The sequence below is a fragment of the Rhinolophus sinicus genome, chromosome 17, assembly GCF_057876585.1.
Source record: "Rhinolophus sinicus isolate RSI-liver-muscle chromosome 17, RSI-T2T, whole genome shotgun sequence".
NCBI classification, from domain to species: domain Eukaryota; kingdom Metazoa; phylum Chordata; class Mammalia; order Chiroptera; family Rhinolophidae; genus Rhinolophus; species Rhinolophus sinicus.
The window spans coordinates 109,908,103-109,929,934 of NC_142517.1; the positions used below are offsets into that span (position 1 = coordinate 109,908,103).

The following is a 21,832-nucleotide window of genomic DNA, read 5'->3' on the forward strand; positions in this document are numbered from 1 at the left end:
AAAAGAACATAAATGACTTATACAATGTAACTCCAAAACTGTCTATAAAGCTACAGTAATCAAGACAATATACAGATGGCATTAGGACAGGCATATAAGTTAATGGAATATAACAAAGCCCAGAAATAAACTCTTGAATTTATGGTCAACTGATTCTTGACAATAGCCATGGCTATTCAATGGGGGAATAGCTAGTCTTTTTGAAAAATGGTGCTGTAACAATAAGATATACACATGCAAAGAGATGAATTTAGACACCCTACCATACATAATACACAAAAATATTTGGCCAAAATAAGCTAAAACTATAAATTTAGAAAAAGGCATAGAAGAAAATCTTTGTGACCTTGAGTTAAGCAGAGTTCTTAGCTATGACCCCAAAAGCATGATCAATAAAAATAAAAAATTGATAAATTGGAATTTATCAAAATTAAAAACTTTCACACGTCAAGTTTTGCTTTACACCATTAAGAAAATAAAAAGGCAAACCATATAGATACAGAGAAAAATATTTGAAAATCATATTTCTGATTCAGCAATTATATCCAGAATCTATAAAGAACTCTTACAAATCTAACAATAAGAAGACAAACTGATTTGTTAAAAAAGGTAAAATATATGAACAGATATTCCACCAATGATGTATAAATTGCTAATAAGCACATTAAAAGATATCCAACATCATTAGTGATTATAAAATACAAATTAAAACCACAATGGGATATGATTACACACACACACTGGAATCACTGTATTCAAAAAGACTGACAATAACAAACGTTTGTGAGGATGTGGAGAAACTGGAATCCTTATGCATTGCTGCTGCTGGTGGTGGTGTAAATGGTACAATACATTGTAAAACTGCTTGACAATTTAAAAAGAAATATTAAACATAAATTTACCATGACTCCCAATTCTACTTCTGGGTTTCTACCCAAGAGAAGTGAAAACACATTTTTATACAATGATCTGTATGCAAATGTTTTTAGCAGTAATATTCATAATAGCTACAAACCAGAAACAATACAAATTCCACTAAGTGGTGAATGAATATACAAAGTGGGTACCTTCAATCAATGGAATACAGATGGTCTTTGACTTACAATGTTTCGACTTATGATTTCTTGACTTTACAATGGTGTGAAAGTGATACACGTTGATCTTTTTCTGGCCTAGCAATAGGCAGTATAATACTCTCCTGATGCTGGGCAGCGGCAGTGAGCCACAGCTCCTGGCCACCCTACACGATCACAGGGGTAAGCAACAGATACTCTACAGTGTATTGTGTTGCCAGCTTGTTTTGGATATTGTCTTCTAAGCACATTTAAGGTAGGCTAGGCTAAGTTTGGTAGGTTAGGTGTTTTAAATGCATTTCAACTTATATTTTCAATTTATGATGGGTTTATTGGGATGTAACCCCATCATAAGTCAAGGAACATCTGCACTATTCAGCAATTAAAAAACAGAAACAAAAAACTACTGATACATTCTGCAACACGGATGAAGCTCAGAAACATTATGCTCAGTGAAAGAAGCCAGACACCATAGTCACATATTGTATAATTTCATTTTACATGAAATGTTCAAAAAGGCAAATCTGTACAAACAAAACGCAATCAGTGGTTACTTGGGGCTGGAAGTGGGAGCAAATTGACAGTAAATAGGCATAAGGAAAATTTTTGTGGGAATGGAAATGTTCTAAAACTGGATTGTGATGGTTGCAAAATTCTGTAAATTTACTTTAAAACTGTTAATTTATATACACTTACAATGATTGGATTTATAGTATGTTAATTACATCTTAGTGTAAAAATAGAAAAAAATTAAAGGTGGATTTCAATGATTAATTTTGGACAAGATATTTAAAGCCATTTTAAAGTAGCAATACATGAGACAATAGAAACATAATTTTCTGAAAATCTGGAACAATACTTCCAAGTGATTTCAACAAAATATAGGAGAAAGGGGGATATTCAATAAATTATGCAAATGTTTTATAAAATTATGTACAGCTATATTATTGTAAGATATTCACGACCCCTTGTTAAATGACATGAATAAACCTGCATATTCCATAAATTAATATGATATATTCATGTACTTTTGTGTGCACATATGTAAGTGCATTGGGAAGGTGGGATAAAGGGGTAAGGAAAGACTGCTAATACCCCCAATACTACTTGAAACTTTTATAGGCATGAACCTAGGTCTTGCTTTGTAATTTAAAAGAAACTTAAGGCAAATAACAACCAGAACATACAATACATATGACACTTTACAGAATATGGCCGAGGATATATACAGAGGAAAATGCATAGCCTTTCTTACTAAGCAAGAAAGAATGAAAATGAATGAAATTCAACTTAAGAAGCTAGAAAAAAGGAGAAAATGTGTTTTTAAATGTCATAAAAATTAAAAGCTGAAGTTAATGAATTAGAAAAACAGAAAAAGCAGATTGATAAATCCAAGAAGTGGTTCTCTTAAAAAACTGAAAACTAATAGAAAAACACAGTCTCTTCATTGGTTACCTCACCAGCTTCTCAGTTTCCTACTCTCTTCCTCTTACATTTTCTCATACTGATTTAGTAGTTATGTCCTGTGTTGCTTGGACATTTCACAACACCCATGCCTGATGCCACTTAAGCAAGATATTATGGACACACACACACACACACACACACACACACACACACACACGATAGTTCTTCCTCAAATATGAATGCTGGGGCCAGGGTAAAAGTAATACACCTAGGAACATTCCTTTTCACCTTTCAGGAAGTACAGGGTATGCCAGGATATGGAGTGAGAACTTCTGAAATGGTTCTGCCCTGCATCCAGCACTACGTACCCACCTGCCTACGATCCCAGGGCAGGAGAGATACAGGCTAGGGGAGATGCCCTGCTCAGAAACTGGCCATCTGCCTGATATCTCCCAGCAGGTGACTGCAAAGCCCAGGTGGGGCAAAAGCCTGGAACCTCTGCTCCTGGAGAGGAGAGAATGCCCACCTGGATCAGACTGTGCTTCTGGCCCTTGTTCTTCAGCATCACAGTGTCCTGCCACTGCAGATACTTCTCTTGGTGGGCAAGGATTTCATAAGTGAGGGTGGGATTCCGACCTCGGAAGTCCTCAAGATTGGGGGCAGAAAGAGGTGACGTGGCCGAAAATTTTCTGTCTGTGAGTTCTTCTTGTGAAATGGGCAACCCAAACTCTTGGCTCAGGTCTTTGATCATGGTGGAGGAAGGCAGCAGATCTCTTGTGATCACCTCCCTGAGCTTGATGCTGTGATGGCAGATGCAGTAGATCCTGGAAAACAAAGGGCCACTCTCCTCAGCCTCACCTACCTTGCAAGATAGGTCATCCCCATTTTACAAGGGAAAATAAAAACTCAGGTTGATTCGCTCATCCCAGGTCACAGAGCTTGTCCATGAGGAACTTAGATTCCAGTCAGCTGGCTCACAAGGGGGAATGCCTCCTGTTCTCTCTCCTGCCAGCACCACAAGGTAAAGACTTCTAAGCTTTTGTTCTGATTATTTTTCTGCTACTGTGGCCTTATTCCACACCAATCACCAATCACCAGAGAGCAGCCCCAGCCAACTGACTGTTAAGGGTGTTGACCTCAGAGTTTGTTCCCCAGGAGGAGCGCACTGTGCACACAGCCTCATGTCTTAGTAAAGCTCAAGGACTGAGCAAAGAACACCCCCCACCCCGAGGACTCCCCCTCACTGCACCGTCCCTGGGCCTGGCTTGCAGCAGGCACTTGATTCATGCCAGTGCTCTTGGGAATACAGGTGGGAGCTATGTTTTGCTGCTCACTGTCTCTGCTGTTTCTGAGGTCTGGCATGAGGTAATGCCTGAGGATGATTGATTGGGCTCTGCTTGTCACTAATTGAGTTACCTGGCGCACCATTTGGCCTCTCTGAGCTTCTGTTTCCTGACTTTTCAGACGGGAATAAAGCCATAATGGATGTAACTAACTAGGAAGCAGTGAGCACTTAACAAATAGCAGTGTCTTCCCATCTCCTAACAGAACCCCCCAGCTACGCCCTATCACCCACCAGGCAGGGTAGGGTCCACGCTCCCCCAGTTGATCACCAAGGCTCTGGATACTCCAATGCTCCAGCGCCTGCCCAACAGGAGCCTCCTGCTGTGCCGCTTCCTGACTTGCAGCTTTGGCTGTTATTTTGGGGTTATCCTGTATACACTTGCCCAGCCCCTTGGGTGGAGGGTTGGGGAATAAAGGGAAGCCTTCTGAGCCCTCGCTGATTTTTTTCCTCTGTTCCCTGTGCTCTCTCCCTGTCTCTCCTGCTCCTCCCTCCATCCTCTCCTTTATTAATACATTCAGCGAGCACAGGCAGAGGGCCAACTCTTGGCCAGACCTATTGCTAGCTCTGAAACATAAAGAGATGGTTCGCACCCCCTGCCCCAAACTGACAGTGAGTGAATTGTCCACCTGGTGAATGTCTGCTTGTTGCTTCTCTTTTCATTTTTTAATTTATTTTTTAAATTTATTGGGGTAACAATTGTTAGTAAAATTACATAGATTTCAGGTGTACAATTCTGTATTACATCATCTATAAATTCCATTGTGTGTTCACCACCCAGAGTCAGTTCTCCTTCCATCACCATATATTTGATACCCCTTACCCTCATCACCCACCCCCCAACCACTTACCCTCTGGCAACCACCAAACTATTGTCTGTGTTTATGAGTTTTTGTTTCCCATTTGTTTGTCTTGTTCTTTTGTTGTTTTTGGTTTATATACCACATATCAGTGAAATCACATGGTTCTCTGCTTTTTCAGCCTGACTTATTTCGCTCAGCATTACACTCTCAAGATCCATCCATGTTGTCACAAATGTTCCTATATCATCTTTTCTTACCGCCGTAATAGTATTCCATTGTGTATATATACCACAACTTCTTTATCCATTCATCTATCGAAGGACATTTTGGTAGTTTCCATGTCTTGGCCACTGTAAACAAAGCTGCAATGAACATTGGAGCACACGTGTCTTTATGTATAAACGTTTTCAGGTTTTTTGGGTAGATACCCAGGAGAGGAATTGCTGGGTCATATTGTAATTCTATTCGTAATTTTTTGAGGAACCTCCACACTGCCTTCCATAAGGGCTGTACCAGTCTGCATTCCCACCAACAGTGGATGAGGGTTCCTTTTTCTCCACAGCCTCTCCAACACTTGTGACTATTTGTCTTGTTGATGATAGCCATTCTGACTGGGGTGAGGTGATAACTCATTGTGGTTTTTATTTGCATTTCTCTGATGATTAGTGATGTTGAGCATTTTTCATATGTCTATTTGCCATTTGTATGTCTTCTTTGGAGAAATGTCTCTTCAGGTCCTCTGCCCATTTTTAAATTGGGTTGTTTGTTTTTTTGTTGTTGAGTTGCATGAGTTTCTTGTATATTCTGGATATTAGCCCCTTATCGGAGGCACTATTTGCAAAAATCTTCTCCCATTCAGTTGGTGGTCTCTTTATTTTGTCGATGGTTTCTTTTGCTGTTCAGAAGCTTTTAAGTTTCATATAGTCCCATTCGTTTATTTTAGCTTTTACTTCCATTGCCTTTGGAGTCAAATTCATAAAATGCTCTTTGAACCCAAGGTCCATAAGTTTAGTACCTATGTTTTCTTCTATGCAGTTTATTGTGTCAGGTCTTATGCTTAAGTCTTTGTCACCATGTACCATTTTGAATTGACTATGGTACATGGTGACGAACAGCAGTCCAGTTTCATTCTTTTGCACGTGCCTATCCAATTCTCCCAGCACCATTTATTGAAGAGGCTGTCTTTCCTTCATTGTATGTTTTTAGCTTCTTTGTCAAAAATTATCTGTCCATATTTATGTGGTTTGATTTCTGGGTTCTCAATTTTATTCCATTGGTCTATGTGTCTGCTTTTCTGCCAATACCATGCTGTTTTGATTATTGTAGCCCTGTAGTACAAGCCAAAGTCAGGAAGTGTGATACCTCCATTATTGTTCTTTTTTCTTAAGATTGCTTTGGCTATTCGGGGTCTTTTGTGGTTCCAACAAATCTGATGATTTTTTGTTCTATTTCTTTAAAAAATGCCATTGGGATTTTGATGGGGATTGCATTGAACCTGTATATTGCTTTGGGTAATATGGCCATTCTAAGTATGTTGATTCTTCCAATCCATGAGCACGGAATGTCTTTCCATTTCTCTGTGTCTTCTTCAATTTCTTTCAAAAATATCTTATAGTTTTCAGCATATAGGTCTTTCACATCCTTGGTTAAGTTTATTCCTAGGTATTTTATTCTTTTTGTTGCAATTGCAAAAGGAATTGTTTTTTGTATTCCTTTTTATGATTTCATTGTTAGTATATAGGAAAGCAATGGACTTTTGTGCGTTGATTTTGTAGCCAGCAACTTTACTGTATTCGTTGATTGTTTCTGGATTGTTTGGTGGAGTCTTTAGGGTTTTCTATATATAGCATCATGTCATCTGCAAAGAGTGATAATTTAACTTCTTCATTCCCAATTTGGATGCCTTTTATTTCTTTCTCTTGCCTTATTGCTCTGGCAAGGACTTCCAACACTATGTTGAAAAGCAGAGGTGATAGGGGCAGCCCTGTCATGTTCCTGAACGTAGAGCAAAGGGCTTCAGTTTTTCACCATTAATTATGAGATTAGCAGAGGGCTTGTCATATATGGCCTTTATTATGTTAAGGTATTTTCCTTCTATACCCATTTTATTAAGTGTTTTAATCATAAATGGATGTTGTATCTTGTCAAATGCTTTTTCTGCATCAATTGATATAATCATATGATTTTTGTCCTTTATTTTGTTTATGTGATGTATCACATTGATGGATTTGCGTATGTTGAACCATCCTTGTGCCCCGGGGATGAACCCCACTTGGTCGTGATGAATAATCTTTTTAATGCATTGTTGTATTCGATTTGCTGGAATTTTGTTTAGGATTTTTGCATCTGTATTCATCAGAAATATTGGTCTGTAGTTTTCTTTTTTTGTGCTGTCCTTACCAGGTTTTGGTATCAGGGTAATGTTGGCCTCATAAAATGAGTTAGGGAGTACTGTCTCTTCTTCAGTTTTATGGAAGAGTTTGAGCAGGATTGGTATTAGGTTCTCTTTGAAGGTTTGGTATAATTCACTAGTGAAGCCATCTGGTCCTGACTTTTGCTTTTGGGGAGGTTTTGGATGACTGATTCAATTTCGTTACTGGTGATCGGTCTGTTTAGATTTTCCAGTTCTTCATGGTTCAGCCTTGGAAGGCTATATGTTTCTAAGAACTTGTCAATTTCTTCTAGGTTATTGAATTTGGTGGCATATAGTCCTTCATAGTATTCTTGGATGATCCTTTGTATTTCTGTGGTGTCCGTGATAACTTCCCCTCTTTCATTTCTGATTTTGTTAATTAGTGTCTCTCTCTTTTTATCTTAGTGAGTCTAGCCAAGGGTTTGTCAATTTTGTTAATCTTTTCAAAGAACCAGCTCTTTGTCACATTAATTTTTTCCATTGTCTTTTTGTTCTCTATTTCATTTAGTTCTGCTCTAATTTTTGTTATTTCGTTTCTTCTGCTGACCTTGGGTTTTACTTGTTCTTCTTTTTCTAGTTCTTTAAGGTATAACATGAGGTTATTTCTTTGGGAGTTTTCTTGTTTCTTGAGATAGGCCTGTAATGAGATAAATTTCCCTCTTAAAACTGCTTTCGCTGCATCCCAAAAATTTTGGTAGGATGTATTTTCATTGTCATTTGTTTCTATGTATCTTTTGATCTCTCCTCTAACTTCTTCTTTGACCCAGTCGTTCTTTAAAAGTATGTTGTTTAATCTCCTTGTATTTGTGTTTTTTCCCGCTTTCTTTTTACAGTTGATATCCAATTTCAAGGCCTTGTGATCAGAGAATATGCTTGGTATGATTTCAATCTTCTTAAATTTGTTGAGACTGATTTTATGTCCCAATATATGGTTTATTCTTGAGAATGTTCCGTGTACACTAGAAAAGAATGTATAGTCTGATGTTTTAAAATGAAGTGCTCTATAAATGTCAATTATGTCCATTTCATCTAATGTGTCATTTAGGGCTGCTATTTCGTTATTTATTTTCTGTTTGGATGTTCTATCCATAGCTGTCAATGATGTATTTAAGTCCCCTAGTATAATTGTGTTTTGGTCAATTTCTCCCTTTAGTTCTGTTAGTAGTTGCTTGGTATATTTCGGTGCTCCCAGATTGGGGGCATAAATATTGATGACTGTTATGTCTTCTTGTTGTATAGTCCCCTTCACCATTATGAAATGTCCATCTTTGTCTCTTGTTATCTTTTTCACCTTGAAGTCTGTTTCATGTGATACCAGTATGGCTACACCAGATTTTCTCTGGGTACCATTTGCTTGGAGTGTCAATTTCCACCCTTTCACTTTGAGTCTATGCTTGTCCTTGTAGCTAAGATGTGTCTCTTGGAGATAGCATATGGTTGGGTTTAGTTTTTTGATCCAAACTTCTACTCTGTGCCTTTTTATTGGTGAGTTCAGTCCATTTACATTTAGGGTGATTATTGATATGTGAGGATTTCCTGTCATTCTATCTTTAGTTTTCTGGTAAGGCTGTGTCTACATTGTTTCTTTGCCTTTTTGTTGTTGTCTATTGTTTCTGTGTGGTGGTATTCTATGATGTTTCCCTCTGTGTCTCCTTTTATTACAGTATATATTTCAGTTCTGGATTTTTTTTTGAGTGGTTACCCTTAAGTTTATGTAAAAGAGAGTTTGATATTTAGAGTATTCCGTTTTCTTCAGCACGCTTACTTTCTCCATTCCCATATTCCGGTTCAGGCCTTTACTCTCCCCTTTCTTATGTTTTGGTTGCCACAAATTGTCCCTGTTGATGGTGGTCGAATAGCCTCCTTTAGTATTTCTTGTAGTGCAGGTCGTGTATTAGAAAATTCCCTCAGCTTCTGTATGTCTGGAAAGGTCTTTATTCCTCCTTCATATCTAAAGGATATCTTTGCTGGATATATTATTCTTTGCTCTTAATTTCTCTCTTTCAATAGTTTGAATATTTGGTTCCACTCCCTCCTGGCTTGTAGAGTTTCTGCTGAAAAATCTGATGATAATCTAATGGGCTTTCCTTTTCAAGTTACCATCTTCTTTTCCCTGGCTGCCTTGAGGATTTTTCTTTGTCATTGATTTTAGACAGCTTCAATACAATGTGCCTTGGAGAAGGTCTGTTGGGATTGAGGTAATTAGGTGTTCTATTTACTTCTGGATTCGAGGGTCCAGTTCTGTTCACAAGCTTGGGAAGTTCTCATCGACGATTTGTTTGAATATATTCTCTGTTCCCTTCTCTCTTTCTTCTCCTTCTGGTATGTCCATTATTCTTATATTGTTCTTTCTGATGGAGTCAGAAAGTTCTTGTAGAGTTCTTTCATTTCTTTTAAGTCTCAAGTCTCTTTCTTCTTCCATCTGTGTAATTTCCAGGTTTCTATCTTCGATGTCACTGATTCTTTCCTCCATCTGGTCAACTCTACTACCTAAGCTGGTTATTTCATTCTTAATTTCTTCTATTGAGTTCTTAATCTCCAGAAATTCTATTTGGTTCTTTTTTAAGATTTCAATCTCTTTCGTAAAATGCTCATGCTGTTCTTTGATTGTGTTTCTGAGTTCATTTAACTACCTATCTGTGTTTTCTTGCATCTCATTGAGTTTTTTCAGAACTGCAATCTTGAATTTTCTGTCATTTAAGTCACATATTTCTGTATATTTAAGTGCCTTTTCTGGAGATTTTTCACTTTCTTTCTGAGCTGTCTTGTTGCCTTGGTTATTCATGGCAATTACCGGTTTAGTATTTCTCTTCCTAGACATCTACAGGAGTGGCTTCTGCAACAGGTTGATAGGAAGCGGTCTTTCTTTTGGTTTCCAGTACTTGTTGGTAGAATGTTTTATTTTTTTCTCCGACTGCAGTTATTTTTCTTCTCCCACATGGTAGTGCTATGTTTTCTCTGCACTATTCCAGCTTCTCACAGAATGGGGGGGGGGGGATTCCTTGGGTGACAGGCTTCTCCTCTGTTAATAGTTCTCCTAGGTCACAGGGCTCAGTGTCCCAGTGGGTATGTGGAGAACTTTTGATGTTCCAAAGCTCTTCCAGCTCCAGATTCAGAGCCCGTATGTTTCAGCAGTTCTATTTACTCCTGCAGGGATCCGCCCAGATAGGTAGGGCCAGGGACGGGGTGAGTTGTGAGAGGTGGCCCAGAGCAATGGCGGCGACCACCACCACAGCCGGTCCTGCTTCCACAGCTCCCTCCCCTTTGCTGGAACTAGTTGGGCTGCGAATCTGTGTCTGCGGTCCACAGTTCTCAGAACAGCAAATATTCGGTTCTTTTGATCTGACACTGCTACTCTTCTGCTTCTAGCACCAGGCAGGTGGGGGCGGGGCGAGCTCTGGGAGGGGAGGGAGGGGGCGGCTAGTCTCAGTGCCTAAGGCTCCGTCCTCGGCTCGGCAGTGAGGGCTTAAACCACCGTTTTCAGCCTTTTTCCCTCAGTCTTTTCTCCGAGGTCTCTGCCGTGAGCATTGGGTTCAGCCGTGTTATATGCTGCCCTGTCAGCCCTGTGGGTCATAAGCGGAGCCCTAGCAGTCCGAGTTCTTCCCTCTCCTGCAGCTGCGGTAGTTCCGGGAAGCAGCGCGCTCGGTGCACTGAGCGAGGTCTGCGTCCTGTGCCAGAGCGGCCCTGTCTCCGCACTTCTCCCTTCCCTCTTCCCCCGCTAGCGTGAATCTCCCACCTGTAGGTGATTTCGGTAGTTGGCCTCTTCGTCTTGCCTGTCTGCTGTGCAGGGAGTCCTTTTTGGAGTTTTTGTTGTTCGATTCGTTGTAAATTCCAGGGGAGCTTTACAGAGGCTCACCTCACGCCGCCATTTTTCCTTGGTTCACTTGTTGCTTCTCAAGGTCAGACTTTCCTGACCTCCTGAAAAAACTGCCATGGTCCTTTCTTTATTGCTTCACTGATCTGGGCACAAACTAGCTATGGTCTCATGTACCCACTACACTCTTCTTTGTCAGTCTCCACTTAGCCCTCCACCTGGAGCAAGCACTGCAAAGTGGCATTCTGTCCATGAATGCAGGAACTCTGAAGCCAAACAGGAATAGTATGACCCAGCAGGAGGAGCACACAGCTGCCCAGGGTGAGAATGCCCACTACTGAGGGCCAGGGAGGTCACCAGGATTGGCACAGAAGGAAAAGCTCAGGGAAAGGGGTGCAAGTAGTGAAAGATCAAGATCTTTGGAGATGGGCTTTCTGAGGAATAAGGAGGGAGGGTGGAACAGGGCTTAGGGGATGAGCAGGTAGAAAACAAAACACTTGGTTGAGTGAGAAAAACTGTTGTTGGCCTGGTGGGCCTGGCAGTCTCAGTCCTCACTGTTTCCCCATAACTCACTGGAAAATGGGTTTTAACTAGTTTTTTCATTCATAAGGCTATTCTTGGATATTCCCCAAGTACAGCAGATATGTTCAGGTGACCTGTGTTCAAATAAACTGTCTTTATTTCACCAATATCTTTCTCAATCTCTCCAGAAAGAATGTGAAATAGTGGGAAGGATGTAGGCTCGGGGTCCCTTGGAATTGCACCCACTCCTGCCTAGGCTTCTTCGGGCAAGAAAATTAAAAACTACACCTCAAAGGGTCACTGTGCTGCCCGTGGAGGCCACCACAGGCATAGTGGCAGCTCCCGTCCTGCAGCAGGCTACGGTGCACACCTGGTCAGGGCCTGGAAGGCCTCCTGTGGTACAGCATTGCGCACATAGAGTGACGTGTGCTTCATGAGCTGTGACAGCGGCTGGAAGAGGTGCACGTGGTACAGGATGGTCCCCAGGTCTGCATAGTGGCGGTGTTGGAACAGCAGCTGGGAGTTGTAGAGGACTTTGCATTTCCCATATTCTGATTTGGTCATTCTGCAAGACAAGGCCATAGGACAGGCTTTAACCCTGCTCTGCAGACTCTTGATATACTTTGTGGTTTTGCTCTGGCTGGCAGAGCTTTTGTTTAAAAGGTTGAAGGGGTGGTGGTGTAAGAAGCATGGCAGCATGAAGGGTCCCTTTGATCTCTCTCATTGAAGTTACAACAACTCAAACAGCTAAAATTCAATACAGGATTCCCTGTGCAACACACATACACGTCTGAAAGATCTGTGTATTGAAACATCTGAAGGTGGGTGAATGGGGAGAACAGGGGAGGAGGGAAAGGGGAAGTGCTGAGATGTGGGCTATGGACACAGCTCAGAGCTAACTCTGTGTTCCGGGACAGGAGCATCCAGGCTGCAGGAGGACTCTCTGTGGCCCCGAGCCTTCCTGCCTGAGGGAATCGGCGTATAATACTGCTGAACCCAGGGATCAGCACAGAGACCTCGGGGCAGAGCCTGTATACGTAAGTGTGATAGCCATGGTCTAGCAGCCCTCACCGCCAGGCAGAAATCAAAGCCATGGAGCCTGGCTGCCTCCTCCAGCCTCACAGAGCTTGCCCTCCTGTACCCTCCCAGAGCTAGCAGCAGGCCCCAGAAAAAACTAACAGTGAGAGTCAGGTTATAAAGGAGAATATCTGCAGCCCTGAGCACTGGAGAGAGAGTTCCTGAGGGGCAGACACATACTGTGGCTAATCCCCGGGACAAGTATGGACAAAGAGAGGCAGCTGAGGTCTGGCGGTCGCCATTACTAGGACACAAAGCTACAAACACACCAGTGGCCTCTCCCAGCCCACCCCACCCACACACATCACAGCTGGTCTCAGCAGGGTACCAGGGACTCCTCAAATAGCACAGCACTGCAGCTGTAGGAGCAGCTCTGTGATTTCAGGGGTTCAGAATCCCGTCACCCACCACATTTGCCCATGAGGGTGGTGCCCTGAGATTGAGGTGACCTGGTCACAGAGGAGACACCCACCTCCTCAGGGAATACAAGACATTTTTCACCTCTCAGCAGAGTTGTACCAGACCAAATAAAATGCTCCAGTGTCAACTATTGGGAAAAAAAATGACCTCTTATTAACCAGCTGCAGAGCTCACTCTGATATGCCTAGACTGAGAAATAATCCATCAAATACCATGAACAACTAAGGTTTGAGGCAGTTCTGAAAGAAAATGAAAAATCTCCAGAGAATAAATTTAAACACATGGAAATATTGGACTTAACTGACAGAAAATTTAAGATTGCAGTTCTGAAAAAACTCAATGAGGTGCAAGAAGACTCAGGTAGTTTAATGAACTCAGAAATAAAATTAATGAACAAAAGCAAACTTTATCAAAGAGACTGAAATTTTAAAAAGTAACCAAATAGAAATTCTGGAGCTGAAGAACTCAATAAAAGGCATGAAGAATGAAATAGTGATCTTAGGAAACAAAGCCGACCAGATGGAGGAAAGAATTAGTGATACTGAAGACAGAAATCTGGAAATGATGCAGATGGAAGAAGAGAAAGACTTGAGATTTAAAAACAACAAAATGAAAGACGTCTACAAGAACTATCTGACTCCTTCTGAAAGAGCAATAATGGGTATACTGAAAGGAGAAGATAAGGAGAAGGGAACAGAGAGTCTTTTCAAACAAATAATCAATGAGAATTTCCTACCTATGAAAGAACTGGATCCCCAAATCCAAGAGCAAACAGAACACCTAATTATCTCAATCTAAAGAGGCCTTCTCCAAGGCACATTATATTTAAAAGTGTCAAAATTTAATGACAAAGTATTCTCAAGTCAGACAGGGTTAAGAAGATGGTAATCTATAAATGAAAACCCATTAGATTATCATTGGAATTTTCAGCAGAAACTGTACAAACTAGGAGAGAGTGTAATCAAATATTTAAATGATTGAAAGAGAGAAAATACCAGCCAAATATAATATATCCACCAAAGTTATCTTTTAGATATGAAGGAGGAATAAAGACCTTTCCAGACATGCAGAGGCTGAGGGAATTTTTCACAAGGCCTGCCTTACAGGAAATACTGAAGGGGTTATTCTACCTGAAACAAAAAGACAACAGGATACAAAAATATGAGTAAGATGACTGACAGACAGAAGCAGAAAACTGCAACCCTTGTTCAGAACAAGCGCTGTGTACTTAAATATAACATAAATGTTAAAGGAGGCAAAATATTTTTAAAAAGAGAGAAAACGATGACTATAGCTACTGTAACTCAGAAATGAACCCATAAATAAATAGGGAACTCATAAATAAATAAATAAATAAATAAACAGCATAAATAGGGATAATTTGTGACAACAAAAACATAAAGGGGAGGAGGTGAAGTTTTGAATTTGCAAAGGAAAATGGAGATAAGATGCATGCAGAAGAAAAAGGACTACTGTATACATGAAACTTTCTTTTACATTAACTTAATGATACCTCTCAAAAAAAATCCACAACTGAGATACATAACATAAAAAAAGAAGTAACAGAAGAAAAATAATTGAATATCACCAAACTAAAATAACAGACAGAAACACAAAAGCAAAGAAACAACGGAGACACTGAACTACCAGAAAACAAGATAAAATGGCTATAGGAAATCCTCATACATCAATAATGACCTTAAATGTAAATGGACTGAACTCACCAATAAAAAGGCACAGAGTAGCAGATTGGATCAAAACCAAAACCTATCCAAAACTCCCTTCAGGAGACACATCTCAGCTGCAAAGACAAATATGGACTCAAAGTGAAAGGGCAGGGGGAAAAAATCCTTCAAGCAAATGGCATTCAGAGAAAAGTGGGTGTAGCCAAACTTATATCTGATGAAAAAGATTTCAGGATAAAAAAAAGGGTAGCAAGAGACAAAGATGGACATTACATAACAACAAAGGGAACAATACATCAAAAAGACATAACATTTATTTACATATACACCCCCAATCAGAAAGTACCATAATATATAAAGCAACTACTATCAGAACTAAAGGGGGAAACTGACAAAAACACAATAAAAGCAGGTGACCTAAATACCCCATTGATAGCTATGGACAGACATTTATACAGCACTTTATCCTAGAACACCAGACCATACATTCTTTTCTAATGTACATTTCATGGAACATTTTCAAGGATAGACTATATGTTGGAATAAAAAAAAAACAAAAAAATCTAGCCTTAGCAAATCTAAGAAAATTGAAATCATACCAAGCATAGTCTCTGATCACGCTTTGAAATTGGAAATCAAATGCAAAATCAAGTGGGAAAACCCACAAGTATGTGGAGATTAAACAACATTCTACTAAAGAATCACTGGGGCAAAGAAGAAATACAAGAAGAGATCAAAAGACACATAGAAACAAATGAGAATAAAAATGCATCATATCAAAACAGCTGGGATGCTGCAAAAGCAGTAATAAGAGGGAAGTTTTCATAATTACAGGCCAATCTCATGACACAAACCAAAAACAAATCCCAAAAAAACAACCTAACATTACACCTTAAAGTACTAGAAAAAGAGCAAATAAAGCCCAAAGTCAGCAGAAGGAAGGAAATAATAAAATTTAGAGCAGAATTAAAAGAAATAGAGACCAAAAAGACAATAGAAAAAGTTAATGCAACAAAGAGCTGATTCTTTGAAGATGAGTAAAATTCAGAAACCCCTGGAATCACTAAGGAAAAAAGAGAAAAGACAAACAAAATCAGAAATGGATTCCAAAGAAATACAAAGAATCAGATGAAATATGATGAAGGACTATATGCCACCAATTTCAATAACCTAGAAGAAATGGACAAGTTCTTAGAAACATATAGCCTTCTTGGACTGAATCACAAAGAACTGGAAAATATAAATAGACCGATCAACAGCAAGGAAATTGAAATGATCATCAAAAGCCTCCCAAAATGCAAAAGTCTGGGACCAGATGGTTTCACTAGTGAAATCTACCAAACATTCAAAGATGATTCAATACGTGCTCTTCTCAAACTCTTCCAAAAAATTGAAGAAGAGGCAACACTTCCTAACTCATTTTATGAGGTCAACATTAGCCTGATACCAAAACTTGTTAAAGATAACACAAAAAGGAACACTACAGACCAATATCTCTGGTGAATACAGATGCAATAACTCTAAACAAAATACTGGCATATTTAGTACTATACATTGTAATCAAGTGGGGTTCATCCCTGGAGCACAGGATGGTTCAACATATGCAAATCAACCAATGTGATACATCACATAAACAAAAGATTAAAAACATATGATCATATCAATAGATGCAGAAGAAGCATTTGACAAGACAAACATCCATTTATGATTAGAACATTTAATAAAATGCATATAGAAGGAAAGTACATCAACATAATAAAGGCTATATATGAAAAACCCTAAGCTAATATCATACTTAATGGTGAAAAACTCAAAGCTTTCCATCTAAGATCAGGAGAAAAACAAAGATGCTCCCTCTCACCACTGTTATTCAACATAGTGTTGGAAGTCCTCACCAGAGCAATCAGGCAAGAGAAAGAAATAAAAAATACCCGAATACAAGATATCAAATTGTCAGTTTTTGCAGATGACATGATTTTTTATATCGAGAACCCTAAAGACTCCACCAAAAAAGTATTAGAAGCAATAAAGACATGAAGTAGCAAGATACAAAATCAATGTACAAAAATCCATTGCATCCCTAAATATTAACAAAGAATTTCAGAAATGAAAAAAAAAATTCCATGTGCAATTGCAACAAAAACAATAAAATGCCTAGGAATAAATTAACAAAGAATGTGAAGGACATATACACTAAAAACTACAAGACATTGCTGAAAAAAATTGAAGAAGACACAAAGAAGTGGAAAGATGTTCCATATTCATGGATTAGAAGAATCAACAAAGTTAAAATAGCCAAAGCAATATACAGATTTAATGCAATCCCCATCAAAATCCCAATGGCACATTTTCAAGAAACAGAATAAAAATATCATCAGATTTGGATGAAATCACAAAAGACCCCAAATAGCAAAAGCAATCCTAAGAAAAAAGAACAACGCTGGAGGTATTACACTGCCTGACTGTGAATTTTTAAAGGAACCTCCACACTGCCTTCCACAGAGGCTGCACCAGTCTGCATTCCCACCAACAGTGTATGAGGGTTCCTTTTTCTCCACAGCCTCTCCAACACTTGTTACTGCTTGTCTTGTTGATGAAAGCCATTCTGACTGGGGTGAGGTGATATGTCATTGTGGTTTTTATTTGCATGTCTCTGATGATTAGTCATGTTGAGTATTGTTTAATATGTCTATTGGCCATTTGTATGTCCTCTTTAGAGAAATGTCTCTTCAGGTCGTCTGCCAATTTTTTATTTGGATTGTTTTGTCTTACTTTTTTTTGTTGTTGTTAATGAGTTGTATGAGTTCCTTATATATTTTGGATATTAGCCCTTTATTGGAGGCATTGTTTGCAAAATAAACAATGGGAGCCATTGGGTGGTTGCCTCTTTATTTTGTCGATGGTTTCTTTTGCTGTGCAGAAGCTTTTCAGTTTGATATACTTCCATTCATTTATTTTAGCTTTTACTTCCATTGCCTTTGGAGTCAAATTCATAGAATGCTCTTTGAACCCAAGGCCCATAATTTTAGTACTTATGTTTTCTTCCATGCGGTTTATTGTTTCAGTTCTTATGTTTAGGTCTTTGATTCGTTTTGAGTTAATTTTGGTACACGGTGACAGATAGCAGTCTAGAGTCATTCTTTAGCATGTGGCTATCCAATTCTCCCAGCACCATTTGTTGAAGAGGCTGTCTTTTCTCCATTGTATGTTTTTGGCTTCTTTGTCAAAAATTGTCTGTCCATATTTATGTGGTTTTATTTCTGGGTTCTCAATTCTATTCCATTGGTCTATGTGACTGTTTTTCTGCCAATAACATGCTGTTTTGATTATTGTAGCCCTGTAGAACAAGCTAAAGTCAGGGAGTGTGATACCTCCAGTATTGTTCTTCTTTGTTAGGATTGCTCTGGCTGTTCGGGGTCTTTTGTGGTTCCATACAAATCTGACAATTTTTTGTTCTATTTCTTTTAAAAATGCCATTGGAATTTTGATGGGGATTGCATTGAATCTGTATATTGCTTTGGATAATATGGCTGTTTTGACTATGTTGATTCTTCCAATCCATGAGCATGGAATGTCTTTCCATTTCTTTGTGTCTTCAATGTCTTCTAAAAATGTCTTATAGTTTTCAGTATATAGGTCTTTCACATCCTTGGTTAAGTTTATTCCTAGGTATTTTATTCTTTTTGTTGCAATTGCAAAAATAATTCTTATTTCTTATTTCTTTTTCTGAGAATTCATTGTTAGTATATAGGAATGCAGTGGACTTTTGTACATTGATTTTGTAGCCAGCAACTTTACTGTATTCGTTGATTGTGTCTAATAGCTTTTTGGTGGAGTCTTTAGGGTTTTCTATATATAGCATCATGTCATCTGTAAAGAGTGACAATTTAACTTCTTCATTCCCAATTTGGATCCTTTTTATTTCTCTCTTGCCTGATTGCTCTGGCGAGGACTTCCAATACTATGTTGAAAAGAAGAGGTGATAGGGGTCAGCCCTGTCATGTTCCTGAACGTAGAGCAAAGGGCTTCAGTTTTTCACCATTAATTATGAGATTAGCTGAGGGTTTGTCATATATACTCTTTATTATGTTAAGGTATTTTTCTTCTATACCCATTTTATTAAGTGCTTTAATCATAAATGGATGTTGTATCTTGTCAAATGCTTTTTTCGTTCTAATTACATGATTTTTATCCTTTATTTTTTAATGTGGCATGTGACATTGATCAATGTGTGTTTGTTGAGCCATTCTTTTTCCCCTGGGATGAACCCCACTTGGTCGTGATGTATAATCTTTTTAATGCATTGTTGCATTCGATTTGCTAGAATTTTGCTTAGGATTTTTGCATCTGAATTCATCAGAGATATTGGTCTATACTTTTCTTTTTAGTGTGTTATCCTTACCAGGTTTTGGTATCAGGGTTATGTTGGCCTCATAAAATGACTTAGGGAGTATTGTCTCTTCTTCAATTTTTGGAAGCCATCTGATCCCGGACTTTTGCTTTTGAGAAAGTTTCAGATAACTGATTCAATTTCCTTAATGTTGATCAGTCTATTTAAATTTTCCAATTCTTCAATATATGATTTGATAAAGAAAATGGAGTATATATATATGCAATGGAATGCTATTCTGCCATAAGAAAAGATGAAATAGTACCATTTGTGACAACATGGATGGATCTTCATATTATTATGTTAAGCGAAATAAGTCAGACAGAAAAAACAAGAACCATATGATTTCACTGATATGTTGGCTATAAAACTGAAAACAACAAAAGAGCAAGAGAAACAATTGAAGAAACAAAAACTTACAGACACAGACAATAGCTTAAGTGTTACCCGAGGGTATGGGGGGAGACGGGTGGTAGATGAGGGTAAAGGGTATCAAATATATTGTGATGGAAAGAGAACTGACGCTGGGTGGTGAACACACAATGTGATTTATAGATGGTGTAATACAGAATTGTACACCTGAAATCTATGTAATTTTACTAACAATTGTTACCCCAATAAATTTTAAAAAATTAAATTTAAAAAAAAATTAAAAAAAAAAAAAACAAGACCCTTGCATGTGCTGTATACAAGAGACTCACCTCAGCTCAAAAGACACACACAGGCTGAAAGTAAAGAGATGGAATAAGATATTTCATGCAAGTTGAAATGAGAAAAAAACTGAAGTAGCAATACTTATAGCTGACAGAATAGACTTTAAAATGAAGAATATAATAAATGACAAAAAGGGCACTACACAATAATAAAGGGATCGATCCAACAATTGGACATAACCCTAGTAAACACCTAATGTAATGCCTCCAATGTAGGAGCACCTATATATATAAAAACAGATATTGACCGACATAAAGACAGACATCAACAGTAATGCTATCATAGTAGGGGACTTCAACACATCACTGACAAAAAGGGACAGATCCTCCAGACAGAAAATCAATATAGAAACAGTGACCTTAAATGACAAAGTAGACTAGTTGGATTTAATCGACATTTTTAGAGCATTTCACAACAAAGCAGCAGACTGCACATTCTTCTCGAGTGCACATGGAACATTTTCCAAGATAGACCACATATTAGGCCACAAAACAAGTGTCAATAAATTTAAGAAAACTGAAATCATTTCAAGCATCTTCTCTGACCAATGCCATGAAATTAGAAATCAATTACAAGAAAAACAAAAACAAAAAATAAAAAAAACAACTGGAAAACACACAAGTACATGGAGGCTGAATAACATGTTACTAAATAATGAATTGGTCAACAATGAAATCAAGGAAGAAATCAAAAGACACCTCGAGACAAACAAAATGAAAACAAAACGACCCAAATTAAAGTTTATTGGGGTGACAATTGTTAGTAAAGTTACATAGATTTCAGGTGTACAATTCTGTATTATATCCCCTATAAATCACATTGTGTGTTCACCACCCAGTGTCAGTTCTCCTTCCATCACCATATATTTGACCCCTTTACCCTCATCTATCACCCCTCTCCCCCCTTATCCTCTGGTAACCACTAAACTATTGTCTGTGTCTATGAGTCTATGAATTTTTGTTTCTCATTTGCTTGTGTTTTTTTTTTTTTTGGTTCATATACCACATATCAGTGAAATCATATGGTTCTCTGCTTTTTCTGTCTGACTTATTTCGCTCAGCATTACACTCTCAAGATCCATCCATGTTGTCACAAATGTTCCTATATCATCTTTTCTTACCACCGAATAGTATTCCATTGTGTATATATACCACAACTTCTTTATCCATTCATCTATCGAAGGCTATTTTGGTTGTTTCCATGTCTTGGCCACCGTAAATAAAGCTGCAATGAACATTGGAGCACACGTGTCTTTATGAACAAATATTTTCAGATTTTGTGGGTAGACACCCAGGAGAGGGATTGCTGGGTCATATGGCAATTCTATTCATAATTTTTTGAGGAACCTCCACACTGCCTTCCATAGCGGCTGCACCAGTCTGCATTCCTACCACAGTGTATGAGGGTTCCTTTTTCTCCACAGCCTCTCCAACACTTGTTACTATTTGTCTTGTTGATGATAGCCATTCTAACTTGGGTGAGATGATATCTCACTGTGGTTTTTATTTGCATTTCTCTGATGATTAGCGATGTTGAGCATTTTTTCTTATGTCTATTTGCCATTTGTATGTCCTTTTTGGAGAAATGTCTCAAGTTGTCTGCCCATTTTTCAATTGGGTTGTTTGCCTATTTCTTGTTGAGTTGCATGAGTTCCTTGTATATTTTGATATTAGCCCCTTATCAGAACACTGTTTGCAAAAATCTTCTCCCATTCAGTTGGTGGCCTCTTTATTTTGTCAATGGTTTCTTTTGCTGTGCAGAAGCTTTTAGAGTTGGATATAGTCCCATTCATTCATTTCAGCTTTTACTTCCATTGCCTTAGGAGACAAATTCATAAAATGCTCTTTGAACTCAATGTCCATAAGTTTAGTACCTATGTTTTCTTCTATGCAGTTTATTGTTTCAGGTCTTATGCTTAAGTCTTTGATCCATTTTGAATGAATTTTGGTACATGGTGACAGACAGCAGTCCAGTTTCATTCTTTTGCAACGTGCTTTCCAATTCTGCCAGCACCATTTATTGAAGATGCTGTCTTTTCACCATTGTATGCTTTTTGCTTCTTTGTCAAAAATTGTCTCTCCATATTTATGTGGTTTTATTTCTGGGTTCTCAACTCTATTCCATTGGTCTATGTTGCTGTTTTTCTGCCAATACCATGTTGTTTTGATTATT

The 21,832-nt window shown here is 38.5% G+C and overlaps 1 protein-coding gene across 1 annotated transcript in view; it reads right to left on the reverse strand.

Annotated features, from left to right (window-relative positions):
- The window catches only part of CFAP92 (cilia and flagella associated protein 92 (putative)), a 136,053-nt gene that overhangs the window by 18,838 nt on the left and 95,383 nt on the right, over positions 1-21,832 (reverse strand). Inside the window, exons 11-12 of the mRNA XM_074334299.1 lie at positions 11,745-11,939; positions 3,007-3,304 (exon numbers count right to left, since the gene is read on the reverse strand). Coding sequence (XP_074190400.1) covers positions 3,007-3,304; positions 11,745-11,939 — 493 coding nt within the window. The remainder of the gene's footprint in view (positions 1-3,006; positions 3,305-11,744; positions 11,940-21,832) is intronic.